This window comes from Mixophyes fleayi, chromosome 6 (assembly GCF_038048845.1).
Source record: "Mixophyes fleayi isolate aMixFle1 chromosome 6, aMixFle1.hap1, whole genome shotgun sequence".
Taxonomy (NCBI): Eukaryota; Metazoa; Chordata; class Amphibia; order Anura; family Limnodynastidae; genus Mixophyes; species Mixophyes fleayi.
In genome coordinates this window covers 31,893,610-31,916,874 of record NC_134407.1, presented here as the reverse complement: position 1 = coordinate 31,916,874, position 23,265 = coordinate 31,893,610, and the positions used below count along the sequence as shown (strand labels likewise).

The following is a 23,265-nucleotide window of genomic DNA, read 5'->3' as shown; positions in this document are numbered from 1 at the left end:
CAGCATGCCATCCTGGCTATCAGCTTTTGTCAAAGCATGCTGGGGCTTGTAGTTTCACAACACCTGGAGAGCCACAAGTTGGCCAGGCCTGTTTTACATTCTGACTGTTGAGCAATTGTTTAACTTTTATGCATTTAATTTTTATTTTGTTCTTATGACCTGGCCTAAATCGGCAAAAATATCAATATAATTAAATTACATTACAGATTGATGGAACTGAATTTAAAGTGACAAATACGGAAACCAGGTGTTAAAGGTGAAAATAAAAGGATGATGTAGTTGCTATTACTGTCCGTGATAGACTAGGAAGTGCTCAGTGTTACATTCTGATTTGCCAAGTTATTCCTGGGGATATTTCTGAAAACTGACACAATGGGAACGAAAAGCCCCCACAGCAGCCAATAAGATGCTGCTTTTATTTTGCACTAAACTGCACTAGAAATATAACAACTAGAATGTGATTGGCTGTTGTGGGCTGCACATCCTTTTTCCTTTACATCAGTTTTCCTAAATCATAAATCTGAAGCAAGAAGCGAACAAATAAAAATAAAGATACATATTGAAACCTACCTGGCATTTAATTTGGCTAGCAGAAATACATATTCGGATTCTCTGTTTGGTTCTTTTTGAATCATGGTTTTAAAAACATTTATAGTAGTTTCCAAAATTTTGGATGCCTGGAAAGATAAGATTGTTGAAATGGTCATTAAATTTCTTCGATACGTAAACTAAAGACAATACTTTGATCTTTCTTAAGAATATACTTCCAAGATACATCCAACATATTACATAACTCATGGTAAAAAGCAGCTTACTACTTTAGTCGCCGACTAAAAGTCCTCCATGCACAACAATAGCTTACATGGCACAAGAGGCTACACAATACCATTAATTAAGAGACTTCCTGCTGGTTCTGGGCTCTCAGACATGTTTGTAACTATAAATTTGTCTTAAGTTTTTCTATATTCCGACTAATACAGAGTATGTGCCCCGAATGGCACCGGACAGAAGAAACAATTGTGTATTCTGCATATACCGATCAAAACTATTTAAAGGCGGGCAGCACAGTGGCCTAGTGGTTAGCACTTCTGCCTCACAGCACTGGGGTCATGAGTTCGATTCCCGACCATGGCCTTATCTGTGTGGAGTTTGTATGTTCTCCCGTGTTTGCGTGGGTTTCCTCCGGGTGCTCCGGTTTCCTCCCACAGTCCAAAAACTTACTGGTAGGTTAATTGGCTGCTATCAAAAATTGACCCTAGTCCTGTATGTTTGTCTCCCTCTCTGTCTGTCTATGTCTCTGTGTGTCCATATTAGGGAATTTAGACTGTAAGCTTCAATGGGGCAGGGACTGATGTGAGTGAGTTCTCTGTACAGCGCTGCGGAATTAGTGGCGCAATATAAATAAATGATGGTGATGATGATGAAAGATAAAGTAGTGACAAAAATGGCACAGTGACAAGGCATTTAAAAAAAATAACAGATGTGTAACATGTTTTAGCTTCAGACCATTGTGACAATATTAATGTCCTAAGTATACCATAATTTACACAAAATAAAAATATAACTATATATTGTTTTAAACAAGACTACTTGTCCATTGCTTGTTTATTACCATTTCTGGCTTGTCTTTCTTATTATTTCTCTTGCGATGTCCCAATAAACAGTATTTACTGAAAACATAATCATACGTTCATTAAATAACAGGTGTTAACTAAAAGAAAAAATAATTTCTCTTAACCTTACCATTGTTAGTCCACCTTCCTTCCTTTCACCTAATACAGCCTCAGCCAGAGCAATAGCGGTTTTATACCACAACTCTGCGTCTCTTTCTAGATCTTTGGCTTCCAGAAGTAAGTTCTTTGCTTGTCCGTGGTTATTCTCACCGTTGGCCAGCACCGATAACAGGTAGAGACATTGTAATAGGTTATGTTTATCACCAATATCCTGCAAGGAGCAGAACAAATAATGATTTTTAATTCAATTTCTGAACAGTTAAAAAAGGTTCAAATATTATTATTATTATCATCTATTTGTTAGGCGCCACAAGGTACCCGCAGCGCTGCACACAGTACTAACAGTAGACTATACAGGGTGAAACCATACAGAACAATGAACAAAAAGTACCAATACTTCAGAAACTCCGGCCAGTCATATGCAGTAAAGGCGGAGCAGAAGAACAGGTATGGAGACAGGAGGGGAGGGGGCCCTGCTCATACGAGCTTACATCCTAAGGGAAGGTAAACAGACCAGGCACAAGAGGAGCCAGTTGAGGCAAGAGGAGAGAAGGGAGGACGAGCTAAAGGGAGGAGATGGGGGTTAAGTAGATGGTTGGTAGGCTTTGAGGAAGAGGTGAGTTTTAAATGCACATTTAAAGGAGCACATATATTTGTTTTATTTAATTTTTTTTAAAAAAAAAATATTTTTTTTTTAAAAAAAAAAAAAATTGCATCACGTTTTTTTATGACATTCAATAATACAGTCTTACCTGGAGAGACTTATAAGCCTGTGATAGAAGGATCCGAGCTGGTTGAAAATAACCAAGCTGTATGAGTACATCAGCCTTCTCCAGCCACAGGTATGGAAGAGAGAGTCCACTTAATCCTTTCCCATCTGCATGAATGCTCAACAGCTAAAGAAAAACAACAGGACATTCATAAAATCTTCTACTAAGATAAACGTACACACTTACTGCCCTGTTTTAGCTAATTAAAGCGGTTTTTGACCATCAGACAATTTTAATCTATTGGTTTGCACAAGCCGTCTGGACAATTTTAATTAACACAAAACTTTATTCTTCTTTCCTTCTGTTTTTTCAGCAAAGATATCCAAGAAGTCTAAAGAGGGAATTGAAGTGTCTCACAGATGTTCCGGAGACAATCTGCATCGGTTTCTATGAATAATAGAATAGAATTACCAGCAATGTGCGCAGCGCGGTTTTTGCGCTCCACATCGTCAGCAATTGTGTTCCCTCTAAGAAGTGATCTAAACTGAGTTGTTTATTTTTGTTGCCACTCACCTTTGTATTCTGCCTCAGATACTATTGTATCCACAGAGCAGTTCTGTATATAATATAATTAACAACTTTGCCTAGATGATAATATTTACAGTTATTTATATAGTGCCTATATATTCCACAGCGCTTTACAGAGAATATTTAATCATTGACATCAGTCCCTGACCCTATATTCCATCACTACACCACACACATACACACACTAGGGTTAATTTCTTCAGAAGCCAATTAACTTATCACAGTTAAGGACTTGTCTGAATTGAACCCATGACCCCCCTGTGAGGTAACAACGTGAACCACGGTGCTACCGTGTTGCTCATTATTAGTGTGTGTGTGTATATATATATATATATATATATATATATATATATATATATATATATATATATATATATATATATATATATTATACACACACATATATATGCAAACACATACTAGAGATGTTCACAGATCCCTGTGTTCTGGTTTTGGATCTGAATTAACTTCATGTTTTGGTCTTGGTTTTGGATCCCAATTTATTTCTAAAATACCTATTTTTTTTGCTAAAATCACATACTTTTGCCCTTTTTTCCCCTACATTATTATTAACCTCAATAATACTTATTACAAGTCATTTGCAGTCAATTTTGACCACCTCATAGGTCACAATATTATTTTCATACACTTTCAAACAAAGATTGTAGCGACCTGGCTGGATACTAAGAGACAGAGCAATGACTCAAACACATGGCAGTTCCTAGCACATCTAGGACACATTGCCACACAGCAGTGTCAGTAAAGAAAAGTGGTGCAATTAGCAATGGAGCTCTCCTCTTTGTGTGTTACCTATATAACACAGTACAATGTGACTGCAGATTTAGAAGACCAAGCCTGCAAGACCTATTATTTCTATTTCAGCAATGACAATTAGCAATGGAGCTCTGCTGAATGTCACTTGAGGCTTTGAAGAACACTGTTACCCCTCCTCTTTCTTTTCTACCTATGCTGTTGCCCAACTGCACTAGAGACTGCCAAGAACTGTGCTACTTCTTCTGTGCCCCTCTATGAAATGGAGCTGGATTGCCGTGGAGGGCGGTACTTATAGAATCCAAAGGTTGCGAGATCCGACAACGTAACAATGACGTTTTTCCTCGTGTTCAATCCCAAGGGTGCGCAAAAGTACAGAGCCACTCGGATCTGCTAGGTTCGGGTGCTTTTGGTTCTCGGGGAACCGAGCCTGATCATCTCTGATATATACATATATATGTACACACACACACACACATTACATATATAGATATATAGATATATATGTGTTGATGAAAAACACAGAAGTAATCCATACCTCAGTGATGTCACAAATCCCTAATGAATTCATAGGAGATCATTTACGGAGCACAAAAATCAGCTTTGGTCCCGTTTTGTATCTCAATTTTGGCAATATGGGCAGGTGCGCCTACATTTCTGCCATTGTGGCATAGGCTGGCAGAGCAAGATGCTGGTGTTTGCAGGTGAGCAGAAGTTTACAGAGGCCTGGAGGGGGTGGGCTTAGTACAGGTAGTACTTGCAAAGCACAGAGTAGGTCCACAGATGCAGCCTAGTTTTGCAGTGCAGTGCGAAAACAATATTTAATTTTTTCATTTTGGAGAGCGCGATTATTAAAATGAGACAATGGGGTGGACAGAAGTACACAAAAGTGACACTTTACATTAAACAAAAAATAAGGCTAAACCAAGCTCTATATAAAGGAGGAAAACTTAAAAGATTATTTTAATCAGAGGGGTGTTTATAAAGTGGTAGGAGGTTGGACTTTGAGGTGACAAATACACTTTTTCATAGTGCGCCTCTTCGGATACATTCCACCTAGGCGCACTTCTACAGTATGTCTCGTAGATATGTCACAACACAGAAAATTGTCTGATGGTGGAAATCATTTTAGTTAGCAAAAGCAGACAGTACTATACGTGTTTAAGGTATATGTATATTTAATATGGAGCTAGACACAACAAATGAAACACATAAGAAAACTAGTATGAGAAATCTATTCAAGACTTTCAAATTGATTAATATGTAATGTAGCAAAACTAACATCCATAAGTTCTACAACATCAACATCTGCTGGCTGGATGATGCTATGATGCAAATGACAAGAGAAATACAATTCTATAGTAATGAAAGTGAATGTTTTCTTAATGTGCACTGACAAGTGAAAAGGATAAAACATAAAAACAAAGGTCTTGACGTAGCTTAGAGAGTAATGTATGTATATGGAAATAGTCAGAGTAGTACAATGATAATGATTGCCCAGGTCAGTAGTTCTTCTTGATAACAATGGTAAAACACAACTCTACATTCATCCATCCTCTGAGATTTTAAAAATACAGTTTTAAATATAGCTTTTTTCACTTTTTATTTTATTTCAGTTTAAGATCCAATCAGTTCAAATCAAGAAGAGAAAGAATTGTGCAACCATAACTAATACACAATAAGTAAAAGAGAGTCCCCTTTTAAATGAGCGAAATTAAATGGTGACAGTGTTGCATTCGTGTTTACACTTGCCTGAAAGAGTTAACGTGGGGAGGTGGGTTGGACAAGGATGTGGAGGGGAGGTACTAGCGGCTTTGTTAGGTGATGCATTTCCTGGTATTAGTCACTCGGCTTGCAGATTCCCGCCCACCCACGCCAGTTTTATTAAGCTTAGAGTTTATATTTGGGCATAAGACAGTTTAAGTAGGATTACATTTTGGTGGGGAGGAAGGCACTGCGATCAGCGGCTGATATAGACGGCCCTATCGTGATTGGTCGCAGGTATCTGTCCCCTTACAAGGCAATCGGTTACTCTTGTCCCTTCCGTGGGGAGGGGCCTCGCCCGGCTCAGTGAGGGAGGGGGAGTGAGTAGTGAGGTGAGTGCAGTTTACTCTGACGCCAGGTTAGGGCCGGCCAAGCAGTGGGGTTATGAGAGAAGTGGGTGGACTTAAGGCTATATTGCCATGTCCACGCTTGGTTGGGTATCGCTGGAGCTGATCTCCAGTGCCCTTTCTCCGCCACCAGGGTTAATAGGTTATAATAAAACAGTTTTTTAGTGCCACTTTACTCAAGTCTCTGTGTCTTTATTCTATATAAGTTGGTGATATTATTTAAGGTATTGTGTGGAACGAAGGGCATACACAGTGAACTATTTAAGAGACATGTGGGTCCAGGATCATATATAGGGGCATATTTAACAACTGGTGATGGGTATCCATCGTACCCTTACCGTTAAAAACACGTCCCTCTGTGTGTCCCGCGTATTTAAGAAGAGTGCATCGCAGCAGATATCGTGGATATCTGCTGCTTTGCATTCCTTTTCGTTTTTGGGAGCAGTCGCCATTCAACAGAATGGTGACTGCTCCCAACCGCAATCTAACAAGTTACGAAAAAAAGTTTTTTACGGTTACTTGTCATGAAGCTGAAGCTGGCGTACATTATCATAATTGAAAGATTTCAGTGCTGTCACTCACCGCTCGCTCTCTGCAACACAGAGCGGAGATGTGTATGCGCATGCTCGCAGGTTTCACTCAGCGCATGCGCACTGGAGTCAGAAGAGGAGCCCCGTTCATCGCTGCCTTGTAAAGGGAAACTTCCCTTAACAAGGCAGCGCCGCTTTAAATTTAAGCTGCGAAGACACCGATCTCCCGCGAGTTGAAAAAACTGGGGTATGATTCATTTACCCCCAGGGGTTCTGAAGGAATGGGCACTACCAACCATTTTATAAATCTGAGACTATGCCAGGTGGAGAGAGAGTGGGGACCTGAAGAACACACAGCACTAAGGCTGCAAGAATGCAAAATCCAATAACAAAGTGAGTATGTTTCCTATTTAACTGTGATAAAATTGCAATAATAACCACATTGGTTTTTAACCATTTACTGCTCAAAAATAAATGACATTTGCATGATCCCCCGGAAATACTAGAAACGAAAAAAATTTAAATTGTTAGTAAAAATCATCAAAATTGCTTTTATTTAAGGATGGAGATTTAGGAAACTATCCATGTCAATAATACATAAATAAATGTTATTAATATATTCATATACATTAATGTGTGAAGCCATTGACATAATTCATATAACCTAAAAATGTGTATATTTACATACATGAAGCAACTTACCTTATGTCTTCCCCCTGGGTGTTTTCTGCTCACAGCCAAACTGTCACCATCATGTTTTTCATCTTTAAGCAGTAATATTTCTTGTCTACAACTATAATAATAATTTGAAAAACATTAGCGAGAAGGCAGTGACCTGTCAATCTCCTACCACAACTATATTTGTAGTTAAGAATGTTTAACTGACCAGGTGTTTGCAATCAGCAATATGCTTGTATTTTAACTAATTGATTTAGTTCATTTAAAGAGCAAAAAGTCATTCTGGACATTAACAAATGAAAGCCTGTGTTTCCAGAGCTAAATAATAAACCTTTGATAAGTGATGAGTTCTTACTTCACTAAATCTTCCCAGCATGCTCTCTGTTCAATCCTGTATCATAGGAAGGCATGACCAATAGTACGGGCTCTCTAGAGTAGACATAGGATATCCCTTTGCAGGAACATGAACCATACAGGTATGCTGGGGTCTTACTAACTTATAGCAGGCCATGTCTGACAGTAGACATCTCTTTGAAAGTAGAATTTTTTTTTATTTATCTGTAGCTTTAGATTAATTATCCTTGTAGTGAACATTATGAGCAAAATACAACTGAAAATGTAATTTTTTATAATCTTCTGATATTTTTCTGTAAATTAAGCAGCCTAACTAATGCACAAATTAAGGGTTTAAATAATTGTTCAAGACAACAAAAACAACAACATAAACAAAGTACCTTATCTGTTCGTATTCACTAATGAACACATTCCCAGCTGCTCTCTGGTGATAACCGGCGGCTTGGAACAATTTTAAGTCGGTGCATATTTGAGATATTCTATTACAAAAAAAAATAATATATAAATACTATTTATTTTTTGGAATAATGAAATTAAATCAGTGTACAATTATTTTAATATAACAGGAAGCTTTACAGCATGGGGTTCCTGAGACATACAATAACACGTAAAATTATGTGTGCTCTCCCCAATCCTTAAAGTAAACCTCACACTCATTAACACTCAATAACAATTAAAAAAAATATATATTTATTAATTCTCTCTTAAAATTGCAGCTATCATCAAGATGATGACGCTGACTGCCATCATTTTGATTCCATGTACCTATATGATTCACCCTGTGCACATTAAGGTGCATGCCTACTATTTTGATGTGTGGAAATGGCCATGCGCCCAACAGCACAGCAAGGAACATCATTAAAAATGTTCCCTTTCCTCCTCTTTATCTCATTACCATAACCTCATTCTGCAAATTAAAATCTTATGTTGTCACTGTTCTGCAAAACTAGGTGCACCACTCAGCCTACTGTGTAAGCCATCACTCTGTCCAACTCCTTCCCAGTGACGCACGCAGGGGGGGGTTCTGAGTCTCCAGAAACCCCCCCCCTCTGCGCTAATTAAGTGGCCGCTATAGCTGCACTGTCCTATACAGCAGCCACGGCGCTGTCAAAGAAGCGTCCACGGCGGTGCTGTAGTGTATACAGCACCGCCGCGGACGCTTCTTAGACAGCGCCGCGGCTGCTGTATAGGACAGCGCTGAAGAAACGGGGGGTGGTTTTTTTTGGGTCGGGGGGAAACCCCCCCCCCCCCGACAATCCTCCGTTCGCCCCTGCTTCCATTGGCTGGGGCACACGCTGCTATCTTGCTCCATAAACCTATGCACTTTAGTGTTAATTTAGGCACAATTTGGCAAATGTATTCAACACCACCAAAGAAGATTTTGCTCTGTGCCTCAGCTAGTTTGCGTTTTATAGTTGAGGTCCACTTGATGCATCCAAAATACATGAGAATGTAAATTCACTATAGATATAGGGCACATGGCAAATATTGGTTCAGCCAACACAATGACTTCCTCCACAGTGTGGAGGCAACAGGTATATTTGCAGCAATTAGACATGTACAGACTGATATAGGGATGGGAAATTAATACAAGTCCCTCCTTTTTAAAACAGAAGCTAAGATCATACCGGACTACTCTCACGGAATGTCCGGGACGCTTGTGAAATACGGGCGATCCTCCTAGACTCCCGGGAGAGTAGACCTCCCTCCCGTATTATGCATCTCTTATTGTAAAGAGGACAGGTCGGGTCGTGAAGACGCATCACCAAAGCCCTGCCCACTGCTGTTGTGCAGAAAGTAGGCTAGTCTGCTTGGGATACACTTGGAGTTTATTTAACTAAAACATCTATCACAAAGCTACTGTATGAAGTTGGTAGCAGTCAAACATAATCTCAGATATAAAACTAGCAATCGAATTTATAGCAGGTAAACATTATCCCAGCCAGGGATGCATCACACCCTTACAGATCCTTTCATGTTTCATACTTGTTTTAGCAGATCACATCTTAGGGGCATATTCAATTGACGGCGGGATCGCCGAAAATCCTGCGCTCGAAAAATATTACCATTAATACAGTAAACATGCGCGTAAATACTGTTAATACGGTAATTTACTCGCTGGATTTCAGCTCGCAGCTCAGGGAGCCGTGAGCTGAAATCCAGCGAGATATTACCGTATTAACGGTAATATCTTTCGAGCGCGGGATTTTCAGGGATCCTGCCGTCAATTGAATACCCCCCTCAGAGTCTATCAATGTACAATGTGTCTATTTGTCAATGATAAAACAGTACATTTTTATAGACTTATACACAAAGACTGCACAGATGCAGGCAGAGGACAGAGCATGGATGATAATAGAATGATAGCAGCTGCATGAATACGTCCTCAGCCATGGGGCACATTTGTACATCACCAGAAGTAACGCAAGCTCTAAAAGTGCCGTATATCAACTAAAAGTACTCAGCACTAACTTCAGATGGTAGAGATCGGACAGACTTTTACTTTCCACAACATCATGTGCAATAACTTCAGCAAGATGGAGGACAGGAAGAGTCATGTGAGTCGATGAGATGCTCCGCAGCTCCTTTACTAGTAGATCCAAGTAATAGAGACTATATGTCTATAGAATAATAAGAAGAATAAAACTAAATATGACTTGATTCAATAAAGCAAGAGAACATATGTTATTCTAAAAGATGAAAATATATTTTATTAGCCTTTTAAATAGCAAATAATGATAAGTACACATATTCAGTATTCAGCTTTCATAACAAGATCAAATCACCACTTGGCTAATTCACAAGGTAGAAATGTGCTGGTAATAGTAGCAGCTTCCCATGTTCTTGCCATGTCCCAGAGCTGGTGCCCTGGTGGCCAGCAGGACAAAGAGCAGAACATTCCATATATCTTTAGGTCCCCATATACAAAGCCCCACGGAGGCCTTCCACACCGTGTTATGTATTAGCTGTTCTATACCGTATTCCACTTCCTGAGTTGACCCCTGCTGTTAAGCAGACCTTTAGCAATATAAACTCATGTCCAGCCCCCATTCTTGTAGCAGACATAATGAAAATGCTATTTCAAGGCATTTTCTACAGTATATTGTATGTGTAGGCAGTATTGTATTAGCAGTGTATGGTTCAATAAAAAGAATGGGCTATAAGGGTATTCCTGTAATAATGTGTGGAGATTGTATAGCGCTATGTACAGTATACAGTTTAATTCTGATTATTTTGTGAACAATGTTATGTCATTTAAATTAATGGGCAAGAAAGGTTGGCTCCGACTGCCACAGAATTCCAGTTCTCATGAATTTGTCCCTGACAACAAGGCTGATATAAAGGTGTTATTTGCATACATATATCCTGTAACCCATTGCAACCATATTCTAGCGTTCATTTTGCAGCTTAGAAGTGACAGCACACAAGAAGCCCTGATGTATGTGTAACACCACTTCTATTATTTAACATGCTCAAACTAATTCTCGGTATCTGCTATTTATATATGTATGGATATGTACATAGTGCCACTTGCAGTATTCTGCATATTCACAGTCATTCTTAATACATAACCTAGTATGTGCATCTGTATGGATATACACAGTACCACTTATTGGTATTGCTGGATGTATCACTAACCATTTTGGTCTATGTGCAGACAATTGCAACAAGTAGCTGGTGTGCCACTGGGAGCAACCTCCAACTCCAGCAAGATCCACTCCAATGCAGCATTGTGCACAGCATACTGTGAGGGTATTTACCAACACTGCTCAGAGGTGCAAATTTGCATTAAAACACAACAACCAATCAGCAATTTCATCTGTCTAGTGCAATAAAGACAATGAAAGCAAGAATTTGAATGGTTGATATGGGTAAGTGCAAATGTTGCACCTAAATGCACAGTTAGTAAACAATTATCTCTGCCTTTCCTATGTTTTCCAAGTGTAATACAGGCTTAAAGCAAAAAAGGGTTCCACCTTCAGACAACTTATTATATATAGTTACTGGCTTCTACATGTATGTCCCAGTGTAACATGTACTATATTGCTTTGTCTTTCTTACTTCCTATTTTTCTATAATGTTATTTTATCATCAGTCACAGTTGTTTATTGATCAATAAGTTGCTCTCTGTATTGTATGGTGGTCACTAGGTTGCTCTCTGCATTGTATGACGGTCACTAGGTTGCTCCCTGTATTGTATGATGGTCATTAGGTTGCTCTCTGTATTGTACAGCAGTCACAACGAGTCTCTCTGTATTGTATATCAGTCAATAGAATGCTCTCTGTATTGTATGGCAGTCACTAGGTTGCTTTCTGTATTGTATGGCAGTCACTAGGATACCCTCTGTGTTATACATCAGACAAAAGAATGCTCTCTGTATTGCATAGCGCGCACTAGGTTGCTCCCTGTATTGTATGGTGGTCACTTGGATGCTCTCATGTATATTGGTCCCTAGAAAGCTCTCTGTATTGTATATTGGTTACTAGGATGCCGTCTGTATTGTATATCAGTTACTAGGATGCGGTCTGTATTGTATGGCGGTCACTAGGATACCGTCTGTATTGTATGGCAGTCACTAGGATGTCGCCTGTATTGTATGGCATGCACAGGATGCTCTCTGTATTCAGGGTCGCCTGAATACAGTACCCGCCGAGAGGGGGGATGGGTACCAATTACCTGGGCCCAGGCATGCCAGGGGGCCCGGCACGGGCCCTCACTGCCCCCATGTTTTGTTTTTTTTTGTATTTTTGAAACCTAATTTTTTTTCCTTCTTGCCTTTATTTTTTTGTGTGGGAGGGGAAGGGGGGTGTTGGCTCCACCCCTTCGTTGGTGGGGGGAGCAGGTGAGTTAAAAGAATAAAAAAAAATACATATTCTTACGTGATCGCGGCATCGGCGTCCCTCTTCCCTCCTCCTTCCTCTCTGCTCTGTTCACACTGAATGTCAGGCGTGACGTCATCAAGTCACGCCCGACATCCAGTGAGGAGTGGCGCAGAGAGGACCAAGAAAGAAGCAAGAAGAGAGAAGACAGAAGAAAAGGAAATAGATGAAAGAAGCTAATATAAAGGCAAGTAAAAGAACGTAGGCAAAGGGAGGAAAGCAGAAAAAGCACAGTGTGAGGAAAAAGGGGGGGGGGGGGAAGGCACAGTATGAGGAAATAGTGGGGGAGAAAGGCACAGTAGGATGAAAAAGGGGGGCATGGTATGATGAAAAGGGTGGGGGAGAGTCACAGTATGATGAAAAAGGGGGGGAGGCACAGTTTGTGGAAAAAGGGGGGAGAGAGAGGGGGGCAGCAGAAAGGCACCGAGTGATGAAGGAGAGGGGGGGCAGCATGGCACAGTGATGGATAGGGGGTGCAGGATGGCACAGTGATGAAGGAGAGGGGGGCAGCACAGTGATGAAGGAGAGGGGGGCAAGATGGCACAGTGTGATGAAGGGGGGAGCAGCATGGCACAGTGATGAAGGAGGGGGCAGGATGGCACAGTGATGAAGGAGAGGGGGAGAAGGATGGCACAGTGTGATGACGGGGGGCCAGGTGAAGGGGGGAAAAGCAGGATGTATGTCGCAGTGTGATCATAAGGGGGCCCAACATGGTGATGAAGGAGCACAGTAATGTGTGTGTGATGGCACAGGGGGCTTGTGGCAATGTAGTGTGAGGTAGGTGGTGGCTAATTAATGGGTGCAATTTTGTTTGTGGGGCGATGGCGGGGCAATTAATAGTGGGTACTATTAATTTAAGATGGGGTGGTTTGGGGGCTATTGTAGGGTGGGGGCTATTGAATGTAGGGGTGAGTTTGGGGAGAATGAGGTCTCTTTATTAAATGTGCCTATGAATTATTTAATGGCAGTGATGGTTGCGGGAAATAGGTAGGGAGGTAAATAGGCTTATTTATTAAATGTAAATACTATTATTTTAATGTTGTGGCTGGAGGAAGACCTAATTATTAATTGTGGTCGCTATTGATTTAACGCTGGGGCTGGTGGTAATTTTCTAAATATACCCTTTTTTCCCCAAATAGGGCGCCCAACATTCCAGGATCCAGACAAGCCGCTACTAAAGAAACCTGCAGCCACAGGTGGTGAAAGTGACAAGAACAAGTAGGAGGGAGCAGGAGAGTCTGTGAAATGTTGTGATTCTAGTGGCCCAATCCCAATTTATGGTGACTGCTCAATGGTGTACACAACAATGCAGGTTTTTTTTTCTGTAGGAGGATGGCCTAGCGCTTCTAACCTGGTAGCCACGCCCAATGATGCCTAGCCACACCCCCAATTGTATGAACACACCCACTGGCAGCCAGTAGCAATTTTTTTACATTCTCATCTATAAGGGGGGCCCATAACGTTGTTGTACCGGGGCCCTGAATTCCTCTTGGCAGCCCTGTCTGTATTGTATAACTATCAGAAATACTGACCGGTGGAAGATTGATAGTGAATGAGACCAGAGTTAGAATGATCTATCTTGACAGTGACTGGGCTTCATGAAGCAGCAACAGATTCCCAGACTCAACTACTATAACATTAATGATAACCCTGCAAACTACCTGATGCTGAATTAAGCTGCACCACTCATAATAACCAATGCTACCCACTGGTGTGCTGACTCTGCCTACTTGTGTTTACTCCACCTACCATTACAATGCTTTGTTTACTTGTATATTAGGTCCACCTACCACTGCGTGTTGCATTGGCCTTGCCTACCACTGATGTGACTATGGATAACATTTGTGTTGGCCCTGCCTAAAGTTGATTTGGTTCCACCTATGCAAGGCCACTTTCAGAATTTTTTCCAGGGCCACTTTAAGTTCCCAATCCGCCCCTGCATACTTGCCTACTTTTGAAAAAGAATTTCAGGAAGACTGGGAACAACACCTAGGCATTTTGTGCCCCTACCGGGGACCTTTTTACCACCTTTCCCCAATCTTCTATCTCCCCTTCACCTATAGACCCACTCCCTCCTCCATATGTCCCCTTTCTTTGTCACCATTTTTCTCTCTCTCCCCCCTCTTTCTTACCCCTTTCTCTCCCCTGCCTACCTTTAACCCTATCACCCACCACTCTCTCACCTCCTTTTCTCCCCCAGCTCCCCTCTCCCTATCTCTCAGCCCTTTCATCACTCTCACAGCGGGGAGAATAACAAGTAAATACTACATCTGTGTGCTGGAGAATGTCAGCTATTTTCTTGTAACGGGAAGGGAAAATGTCCCCCACTCTCCAGCATGCTACAATAAAATGGTCGCCAATCTCCAGCATACTCTCCAATATTTCCTCCGTGGTGGCTACACCCACCGCTTTTCAGGCCTGGCCTCAGGGAGATTGCTAGACTCTCCTAGGAGTCCGTTAGATCACCCTTTATTTCAGGAGATTCTGGGAGAGATGGCAAGTGTGATCCCAAGACATCCAAAAACAGAAACAACTTTGTCAGATGATACGTACATGATGGAAGGACACAGATGGGAGCTAGAAAGAAAATTCAATGTACTGAGCAAAAACTACAGTCATGCACAATTTATTCATTTAAATATATCTGAAGATTAAAATCCCTTTAAATATCTTGCACAGAGATCTCACTCATACTGTAGTTTAAATGAATATATCTTTCGTTAGCATATAATAATAACGGTTGCCTAAGGTGATTTCCTGTGTCCTGTGAAAGCATCTTCCGCAGGGCATGCAGGGACATGCCTTAATTAGCCCAGAAACTGCCTGGGAACAGAATCCTAGGCCAGTGTACACTTTGTGGTTCAATATAATAGCATAACTCTACAAATGCCAAGGTGATGAATTATCAATTAGATACTATCTTTCTGAAAGTATGAAGTGTTGCCAATTTAATTAATGAGTATTGGCAAAACATCCGCTGTTGGATTGTCTTTGGCATATAATGTATTTCACACAATATAATGGCTGTTTAAGTCCCAATTTATTAAATTTTACTTTATTATAGTATAATCCTTTACTTCTATATCACTAACATATTGTGCAGTACTGTATCATCAGAAACCTCAGAGATACTACAATCTTATGGTGTCCTCTAACCCTGCCTTTCTACATTTTTTTTTAGAATTCGTTTGCTGCTGTTCCTTCCCCTCCCTCTTCTTTTTGCTTTCTGTACTCCTGAGTTTTGAGAATTCTTTCAATAACAATCATTGATGATAAAAAAAAGAAAAAGAAAAAGAAAAAACTTTAGAGAAGCTAATTAATGTGAGTATGTCTTCAGTCTGTGGAGGAAACTGATATACCCAGAGGAAACCCACACTGGGAGAACATACTAACTACATACAGATTACAATCTTCTTGGCTATTAACCCAACGCCCAAGTGCTGCAAGGCAACAATGCTAACCACTGTGCCACTATGCTGGCTTAGCTCATATAAAGCGACTAGTGATAAACTTTATTTAACAGATCAATAAGAAACAGTTCTTCTTTCACAAATATGTTGTATGAGTTGCTGATTTTAACTTTAATGTTCCATGTGATGGATTAATGGGGCAATTATTCATTCGCAGTGTTTATGCTACAACACCCCCTACCAGTCATAGAGAAATATTAACTTACAGGTTTTACAATGGTGATCCTGTTTATGACTTGGCAAGATTTATCAAGTTTAAATGCATCTCTGACTTCATCAGGACAGTCAAAGGCAGCCCATTCCTCTGTGTTTAAAGGTACAGTGTCTATAGGTCCTTTCCTCTTGGGCTTCTCCTTGACCGCAACAGGCTGAATTAAAAAAAAATAAAAGAAAAAATTATTAATCACTAAGGTTAAAACTGAAGCCTTAAAATAAGACAAAGAGCAATGCACATTTTTACAAGAGTAAAAGAAGATATTGCATCAACACAGGAGAATGGCTGATGTCAAATAATTGACCGACAGTCAATAAACATAAGTCACATTATACTCGGTGACCAAGATTGGTTAACACACGATGGTCACTTATTTAGCTCCCATGTTGTCCCTCATTAGGGGTCCCCGGACCTGGGGCTGCCCCGCTCCTATGTTTCCTTTGTTGGTTAATGATGTGTATTTAATTTGTTTTTTCTTATCTATTTTGTTAGCTCTGTTTGTAAACGTTCAGTTATCACATACTGCTGTGGATGTAAACACTCTCCTCCTATGTATCTGGTGTTATGTACTTTCATTGCCCCTTTTTCACGACTCGCTCCCACGTTCTGCTATCAGGAACTTGTCCTGTCTGATTTGGACAGTCCATGTCTAGCCCCTTTTTTCCGGTACCTATGTTGTACCTTTTTTTTTGAGCCTGGACTGATTTCCCTCTGGGGAGACTGGTCTCCCTCTCTCTCCTTTCTGTCTCCACCTCTGACCTCACCTATGACCCTAAACGTATAGCGGACACTTTCAGAGACTTCTATATAATCTCCCATCCCAAATATCAGACCCCGCCTCTCTACAACCCAAATCAAATACTTCTTGTCCTTTATCGCCCTACCCTCCCTCTCTCCCGCGCAATCCGACTATCTCAATAATCCCATCACCACTAACGAAATTGCGTGGACAATCAAGGAACTTAAAAATTCTTCAGCCCCCGTATCAGATGGCCTTACAGCCATATATTACAAAACTTTCGTAAACCCCCTCATGCCCGTGCTTTCAGTGCTCTTTAATTCTATACTGCTCGGCTCTAAATTTGATCCGGCTGCCACCCGCGCAGACATCTTAGTCATACCTAAATCTGATTGAGACCCTCAGTACTGTGGCAATTACAGGCCCATTTCCCTTTTAAACGTCAATCTCAAACTATTTGCGAAACTTCTCGCCAATCGCTTGAACGTGGTCATCACCTCACTGGTTCATCCCGATCAGGTTGGATTTATTAATACCAGACGAACCATTGACTTGACCTATGTTTCCAACCTCCATAACACTTCCACCCTGCTCATAGCACTTGATGGGGAAAAGGCCTTTGACAGGGTGAGATGGCCCTATATGCATCAGACTCTTGCAGCAATGGGCTTGGGGGGCCCCTTCTTACAAGGAATCGCCTCCCTTTACTTTAACCCTACTGCCTCTGTCCTAAACAATGGCTTCCAATCCTCTCCCTTTGCGATACATAATGGCACTCGTCAAGGATGCCCACTATCCCCACTCATATTCGCATTAAAGATTGAACTTCTGGCCAGTAATATCCACACTAATCCCAACATCTCTGGAGTCCATGTGGGCCCTCTGAACACAAATTATCCCTCTATGCGAATGACATTCTCCTATCAATTACAAAGTCCCACATATCACATATCTCCTTAACGATCACCTTCTTTTGTACCCTTCTAACTACAAAATCAATGCCTCTAAATCTGAAATCCTTGACCTAAATGTCACCCCCCCCCCACCCTTTTTTCATCCCCTAAATCTAGCTTCGACTTCAGATGGCAGTCACATAAACTAAAATACCTAGGGGTTTACCTAACCCACTACTATGACCAACTGTACATTGCAAATTTCCCTTTGTTAATGTCTGCTATCAAAGCAGATCTTTTGAAATGGGATAAACTCATAATCTCCTGGACAGGCAGGATAAAATCTCGTAAAATTAATATCCTCCCTCGCCTCTTATATCTCTTTCAAGCTTTGCCCCTTAAAGTTCCCGCCAACGCTTTCAAACTCCTACAACAAATGGCCACCGAGTTTGTTTGGTAAGCTAGAAAACCCAGGATTTGGATGCAGATACTTCATAAACCAACCCAAGAAGGTGGGCCTGGAGCCCCTAATTTCCCCAAATACTATCGTGCTACTCTCCTCATCCAATGTGTACTCCTTCACTCCCCCCCAGGTCAACGAGTTTGGGTCGATATTGAAGCTGCTCTCACCCATACCATTTCACCTGCATCGCTACCCTGGCTGAAACCTCAACACCGACCTCCCCTCTAATCTCTACCTTCTATCGCATCATTCTTAAGCACAAACTCCCCCTCAAAGATCCCCACAAACTTAAATGGGAGGAGGACATGGGGAAGACGGTCACTCTGGAAGAGTGGTACAAGGTCCGCCTGAGCTTATCTAAGACCTCTATGTGTGTTAAAATAAGTGAAAACAGGCATAAGATTTTCTATCGCTGGTACTCTGTACCACATCGCCTCCACAAAATATACCCGGGCACATCTCAGATGTGCTGGCGCCTGTGCGAACATGTGGGTACCTTGTCTCACATCTGGTGGCATTGTCCAAAATTACGCGTCTTCTGGGAATCTATTCATCAACTAATTCTCAATATTACTCAGTTCTCCCTCCCTCCTTCCCTCTCCTATTCCCTGCTTCCTTGCTCTATCCCTAAAATCTCCAAACACACTCAGAAACTCATAACACATTTACTAGTGCTGTTAGATGCCAAATCGCCCTTTTTTGGAAAAATCCAAACTCACCTCCGCTCCCATCCCTTATCAATCGCATATGGTAAGTATATCATATGGAATACATGACTAGTATTCTCCACCACACCCCCATCCAATTTAACAAGGTCCGGAGTCCTTTGACTGACTATCAAGGAGCTTCCCCCCACTTATCTTTCTAAGGCCGTGTAGCTTTCACAAGTCATAGATCTACTTCTACTCTACTCGTTTCTTCCTCTCTTTTTTTTTTTTGTCTAGTGACCCCCCGCTCCCCCTTCCTCTCCTCCTCTCTTTCCTTTCCTTCTTCCCCTTCTCCTCACCCCATTGACATTATATATGGTTTGAAATATGCTGTCAATTTTTTGGGGAAGTTAAACTCTATTGTGATTCACAGATTATGTCATCTTCCCACTCTTTGTTACTTACCTGTAAAACTCAATAAAATGTTTACTAAAAAAAAAAAAGTCACATTTCCATCTTGCCCTTTAGATGTCTTAGGATTATGATTTCATTTTTGACACATTTTCAAATGCAGAAAAAAGATATAAGTAGAAATTGCGGACCTCACCATATTTTCTAACACTGTTTGTAAAACAGGAATAAACAATGCTGTCAAGTTTACTGACAATAATTGACCTTTGCATCTTACAAGGATAAAAACAAATTGCTCTGCCCCTACATAATGCCTGTTACTGACTGCAATTGCTGCACTTGTTTTGAACCCTAAAAAATTGCCAATAATGCACCCTTGTTTAAAAATGGGCTAATTTAAGCCAACCTCCTCTTGCTAACAGATGTTTTTCCTACATCAAATTATCAAAAATCATAAATCCTTAAAACCTAGCAAACAATAAAATCCTAAATTATCGCAAGTAAAAAGATTAGCTGGAGAAAATGGAAACATTCAATAATGTAACACTGAAATAAGTGTAGTATGCTAAAGTGTTCTTATAGGGAATATGTGAATATTGTTCTGGTCATATGGGGATTATTAGGGGTAATTAAATACTTCTATCTGCAACTTAAGTAACGGCTGCTGTCTGCAAAGAAAGCTTTGAAAATGGGTTACATTGATATACGCTAAGTGCACAGCTGACAAGTTCCAGCCTCGCATTGTGTTAGTTTTATTGGCTTGTGTGGTGGATGAGAAGTAATAAAAGGTTGACAAGTGTTTTTTTCTCAGGAGGCAGCTTTGAGCAAATAATTACTTAGGCACTGAACAATGCATAAAGAAGAGTTTGCTATGTTTAAATTGACATCCTGGGATCAGTAGTATGAATGAAATAAAATTCAGTGTCTCCATCTACAAAGACCACTGCTAGAGGGTGTTTTCGTTTCTCCCTATTAATGACTAAACCAGGTTAGCCATGTTGCGCCAGGTGTCACCCCTCATAGAGTTCTATGTGAGTGGCAAGAATTATCAATTTCACTGGATGGTGTTAACTGTGATAGAGGATGCACCTGCCCCAGAGAATCAGTGAGGAGCTTCCTCTTACTGTATCCTCCTCTGCAGGGTCCGCGCATGTTCTGTATCTTTTATGTCTATACTCCTCATTAAATACAGAACAAATAATTTTATGTAGTTACTGATGACTAATGAATCGGGGAAGCCTTTCATAGCATACTGTGTAATATATATATATATATATATATATATATATATATATATATATATATATATATATATATATATATATATATATATATATATATATATGTGTATATATTTGGATAGTTATATAGAAATACACACAAACGCACATCTATGTATAATTAGAGGTTTCCCAGATTCACTAGCCATCAGTACATGAATCAATACATGAATAATTCCATAAAAGTATTTCTTCTGCGCATGCTCAATAGAGGACGGACTACGAAGAGATAACTTTTGACTTCAAAGAAAAAAAAAAAAGGAGAAAGTTATCTATGGAAGAGAAAGAACTCGCTAGGACAACCATTGTAAATCTAAATGACAAATTGTGATGAAACACTATTTAAAATATCATGGACATTCTCCTTCCCACGGAGTTCCCTTGGCATTCCGCCATCAGAATGAATTAATCCGACACATCCTCTCGGCAGCTTCTTGTCAAATAGCGGCAACAATCCCCTCCTTCTTTTCAATCTATAATTAATAGAATATGGCAGATCCATCGGATGGAATTTATGACCAGTATCATCCGCCAATCATCAAGGGCCTTCACCAAGGTTTGGGATCCATGGCTTTCTTTTTTTCAGGTACCTCCACCCTTTACTTAACTCAGTACTACTAAAAATCTTAGTTTAATGCCTTTTTCTTTGCAGAGCTTCTTTCACTCATCACATTGGATCTAGTCACTACCCTCCCTCCCTTTGCTGTCTTCTTTTTCCTTTTCCTGGTCCCCCTCTTTCTCTTTCTCCTCCATTTCTATCCTCTTTGAACAAAAACTTTGGGTCACTCTTTATCCTTTTATTTAAAAGTCTAGTTGACATGTAGAATTTTTTATTTTTTTTTGCTCAGCACTGGTCGCAGAAATTGTGTAATTCTCTTGTTATTATCTACGCGTGTTTTCACGTTGCCTGCTGTAATCTGTTGTTTACGTGACTTTACAAAATAAAACTTTAAAAAAAAAATTATATATCGTCATTATGGGGCAGATATTAATAAAACAGCCCAATAATCTATGTATTGTGATAGTAGGAAAGAGTAAGACTAAGATTGAATCATGAGCCTGTGTATTACTAAGCTATATAACAAGCATTAAAACAGTGACATTCCCCCCTTTTTTCTTTTAGCTGGCACTCAGTAGTAGTGTCAGTATTCGGGGGCCCCAAATGGAACAGTTCCCAAGATTATGTCCTGCAATCATGAGACCCCAAAACAGATTGTGGGACTGTCACTACCCGACATATGTATACTTAATTAAGAGTTTCCAACATGTTGTCTGTTCGAATGTTTAATGAAAACAGGCATTGCTTAGAAGGGTGGATTTCAACTCTCTAGGGTGGAAAGTTAGAGTTTACGAAAACAGAAATGCCCTGCTTTATCATTAGAGCTTTTTATCCTATCTGAGAAGCATTACACACAATACAGCCGTAGGACAGCGCTTTGTGATGTTAGGTACAGAGTGTAAACTCTCAGGGTCCTACTGCCTTCTGTAATGTCTTTATATCCCAGACTCTCGCCCCTCTGTGGTAACGGGGTATATGATCACGTCCTGCCTGTGATTGGTTTATAAAACATAGCTCCTGTGCTCAGCTTGACTGCACAAGTTCTTATAGGCAAGTCTCAGAACTCACACACAGACCAGTGTATTCATTCTGTATATAAAGTTTAGTTTTTAACAAAGCTGCAGTGTCAAGTCAGGGTAAGACTGAACTATGTACTTCTTCTTTATACTTCATATATTAAAATTAAAAATTTGAAGTTAGATGGCTTTGATGTACATCATTATAATACATATACTATTTTCATGTGATTGGGATGGCTACATTCATCACTATGAAGCAATACTAATAGTGTTTATAAGTAGATTACCTCGTTCGCTTCTTTCTTCCGTTTTTCTTTTTGAGATGAGGCAGATTGTGGATTTTGGACAGGTACAGGGTTTTTTTGCAATGATTTAATAAAAGACCCTGCTGCAGTCAATGAGACCTATGATAAAAAAGACAAGTCAGATCGTTACAAATAATGAATGAGGACAGTCTGCATTATTGATATTGGTGCAAATTTACAGTCACATTTGGAAGCTTTTCATAGAAAAGAATGAGAGCATTTCTTTCCAGCAGTCAGGTTTCCATACAAAACTGCAATGACCTTAATCATCCTCATATGTATTGAAATGATTAACTGTATAACTAACAAATGCGTATGGTCTGTGTTTATCATAAGATAGTCCCAAATGCCATAGTAAAAACAAGCTGGGCTTAGTGATTTGTGGGTGAAGTTACACTCAAGTGAGGCAGTGGACTGCCCAGGCTGTGGGCGTGGTCTCAGTAAATCGGGGGTGTGAGCTACAGTGTTCCGATTTTTAAATTAGCAATGTAACACATTAATACTTACGGTCACCTTCTAAACTGCACTAAAAAAGGGCAAATACAGCCTGATATGTTGCTAGGTGTTTCAACACATTTGCACATATGGTATTATTTATTTAACCACAACCCCCAAAGTGTATGTAGTATTATATAGTAGTGGTATCTGACAGTATATTCAAAAACCTCCAACTACTCAATGGTGATACAGGATTTAGCAGGGAATATAGCAGGATAATAGAACCAATACATAGAGGACTGAGGCAGAAGGCAGAACTGTAGAAAATCTATTATGAGTACCCAACGCCCACTGCCCAGGTTGTGGTAAGAGCCCTAGTGCTATCAGCGCCGGGTTAGGTAACCCTGGGGGGCACATTTTTGTTGACACTGGGAGTTTCCCTGCTATAGTGCCACCAGTGACCCCACGCTT

The 23,265-nt window shown here is 40.3% G+C and overlaps 1 protein-coding gene across 1 annotated transcript in view; it reads right to left on the bottom strand.

The window, feature by feature from the left end:
• The window catches only part of CFAP46 (cilia and flagella associated protein 46), a 182,671-nt gene that overhangs the window by 76,192 nt on the left and 83,214 nt on the right, over nt 1-23,265 (bottom strand). The window contains exons 30-37 of the mRNA XM_075178258.1: nt 22,339-22,455; nt 16,033-16,194; nt 9,948-10,096; nt 7,856-7,954; nt 7,146-7,236; nt 2,486-2,629; nt 1,744-1,944; nt 571-677 (exon numbers count right to left, since the gene is read on the bottom strand). Coding sequence (XP_075034359.1) covers nt 571-677; nt 1,744-1,944; nt 2,486-2,629; nt 7,146-7,236; nt 7,856-7,954; nt 9,948-10,096; nt 16,033-16,194; nt 22,339-22,455 — 1,070 coding nt within the window. The remainder of the gene's footprint in view (nt 1-570; nt 678-1,743; nt 1,945-2,485; nt 2,630-7,145; nt 7,237-7,855; nt 7,955-9,947; nt 10,097-16,032; nt 16,195-22,338; nt 22,456-23,265) is intronic.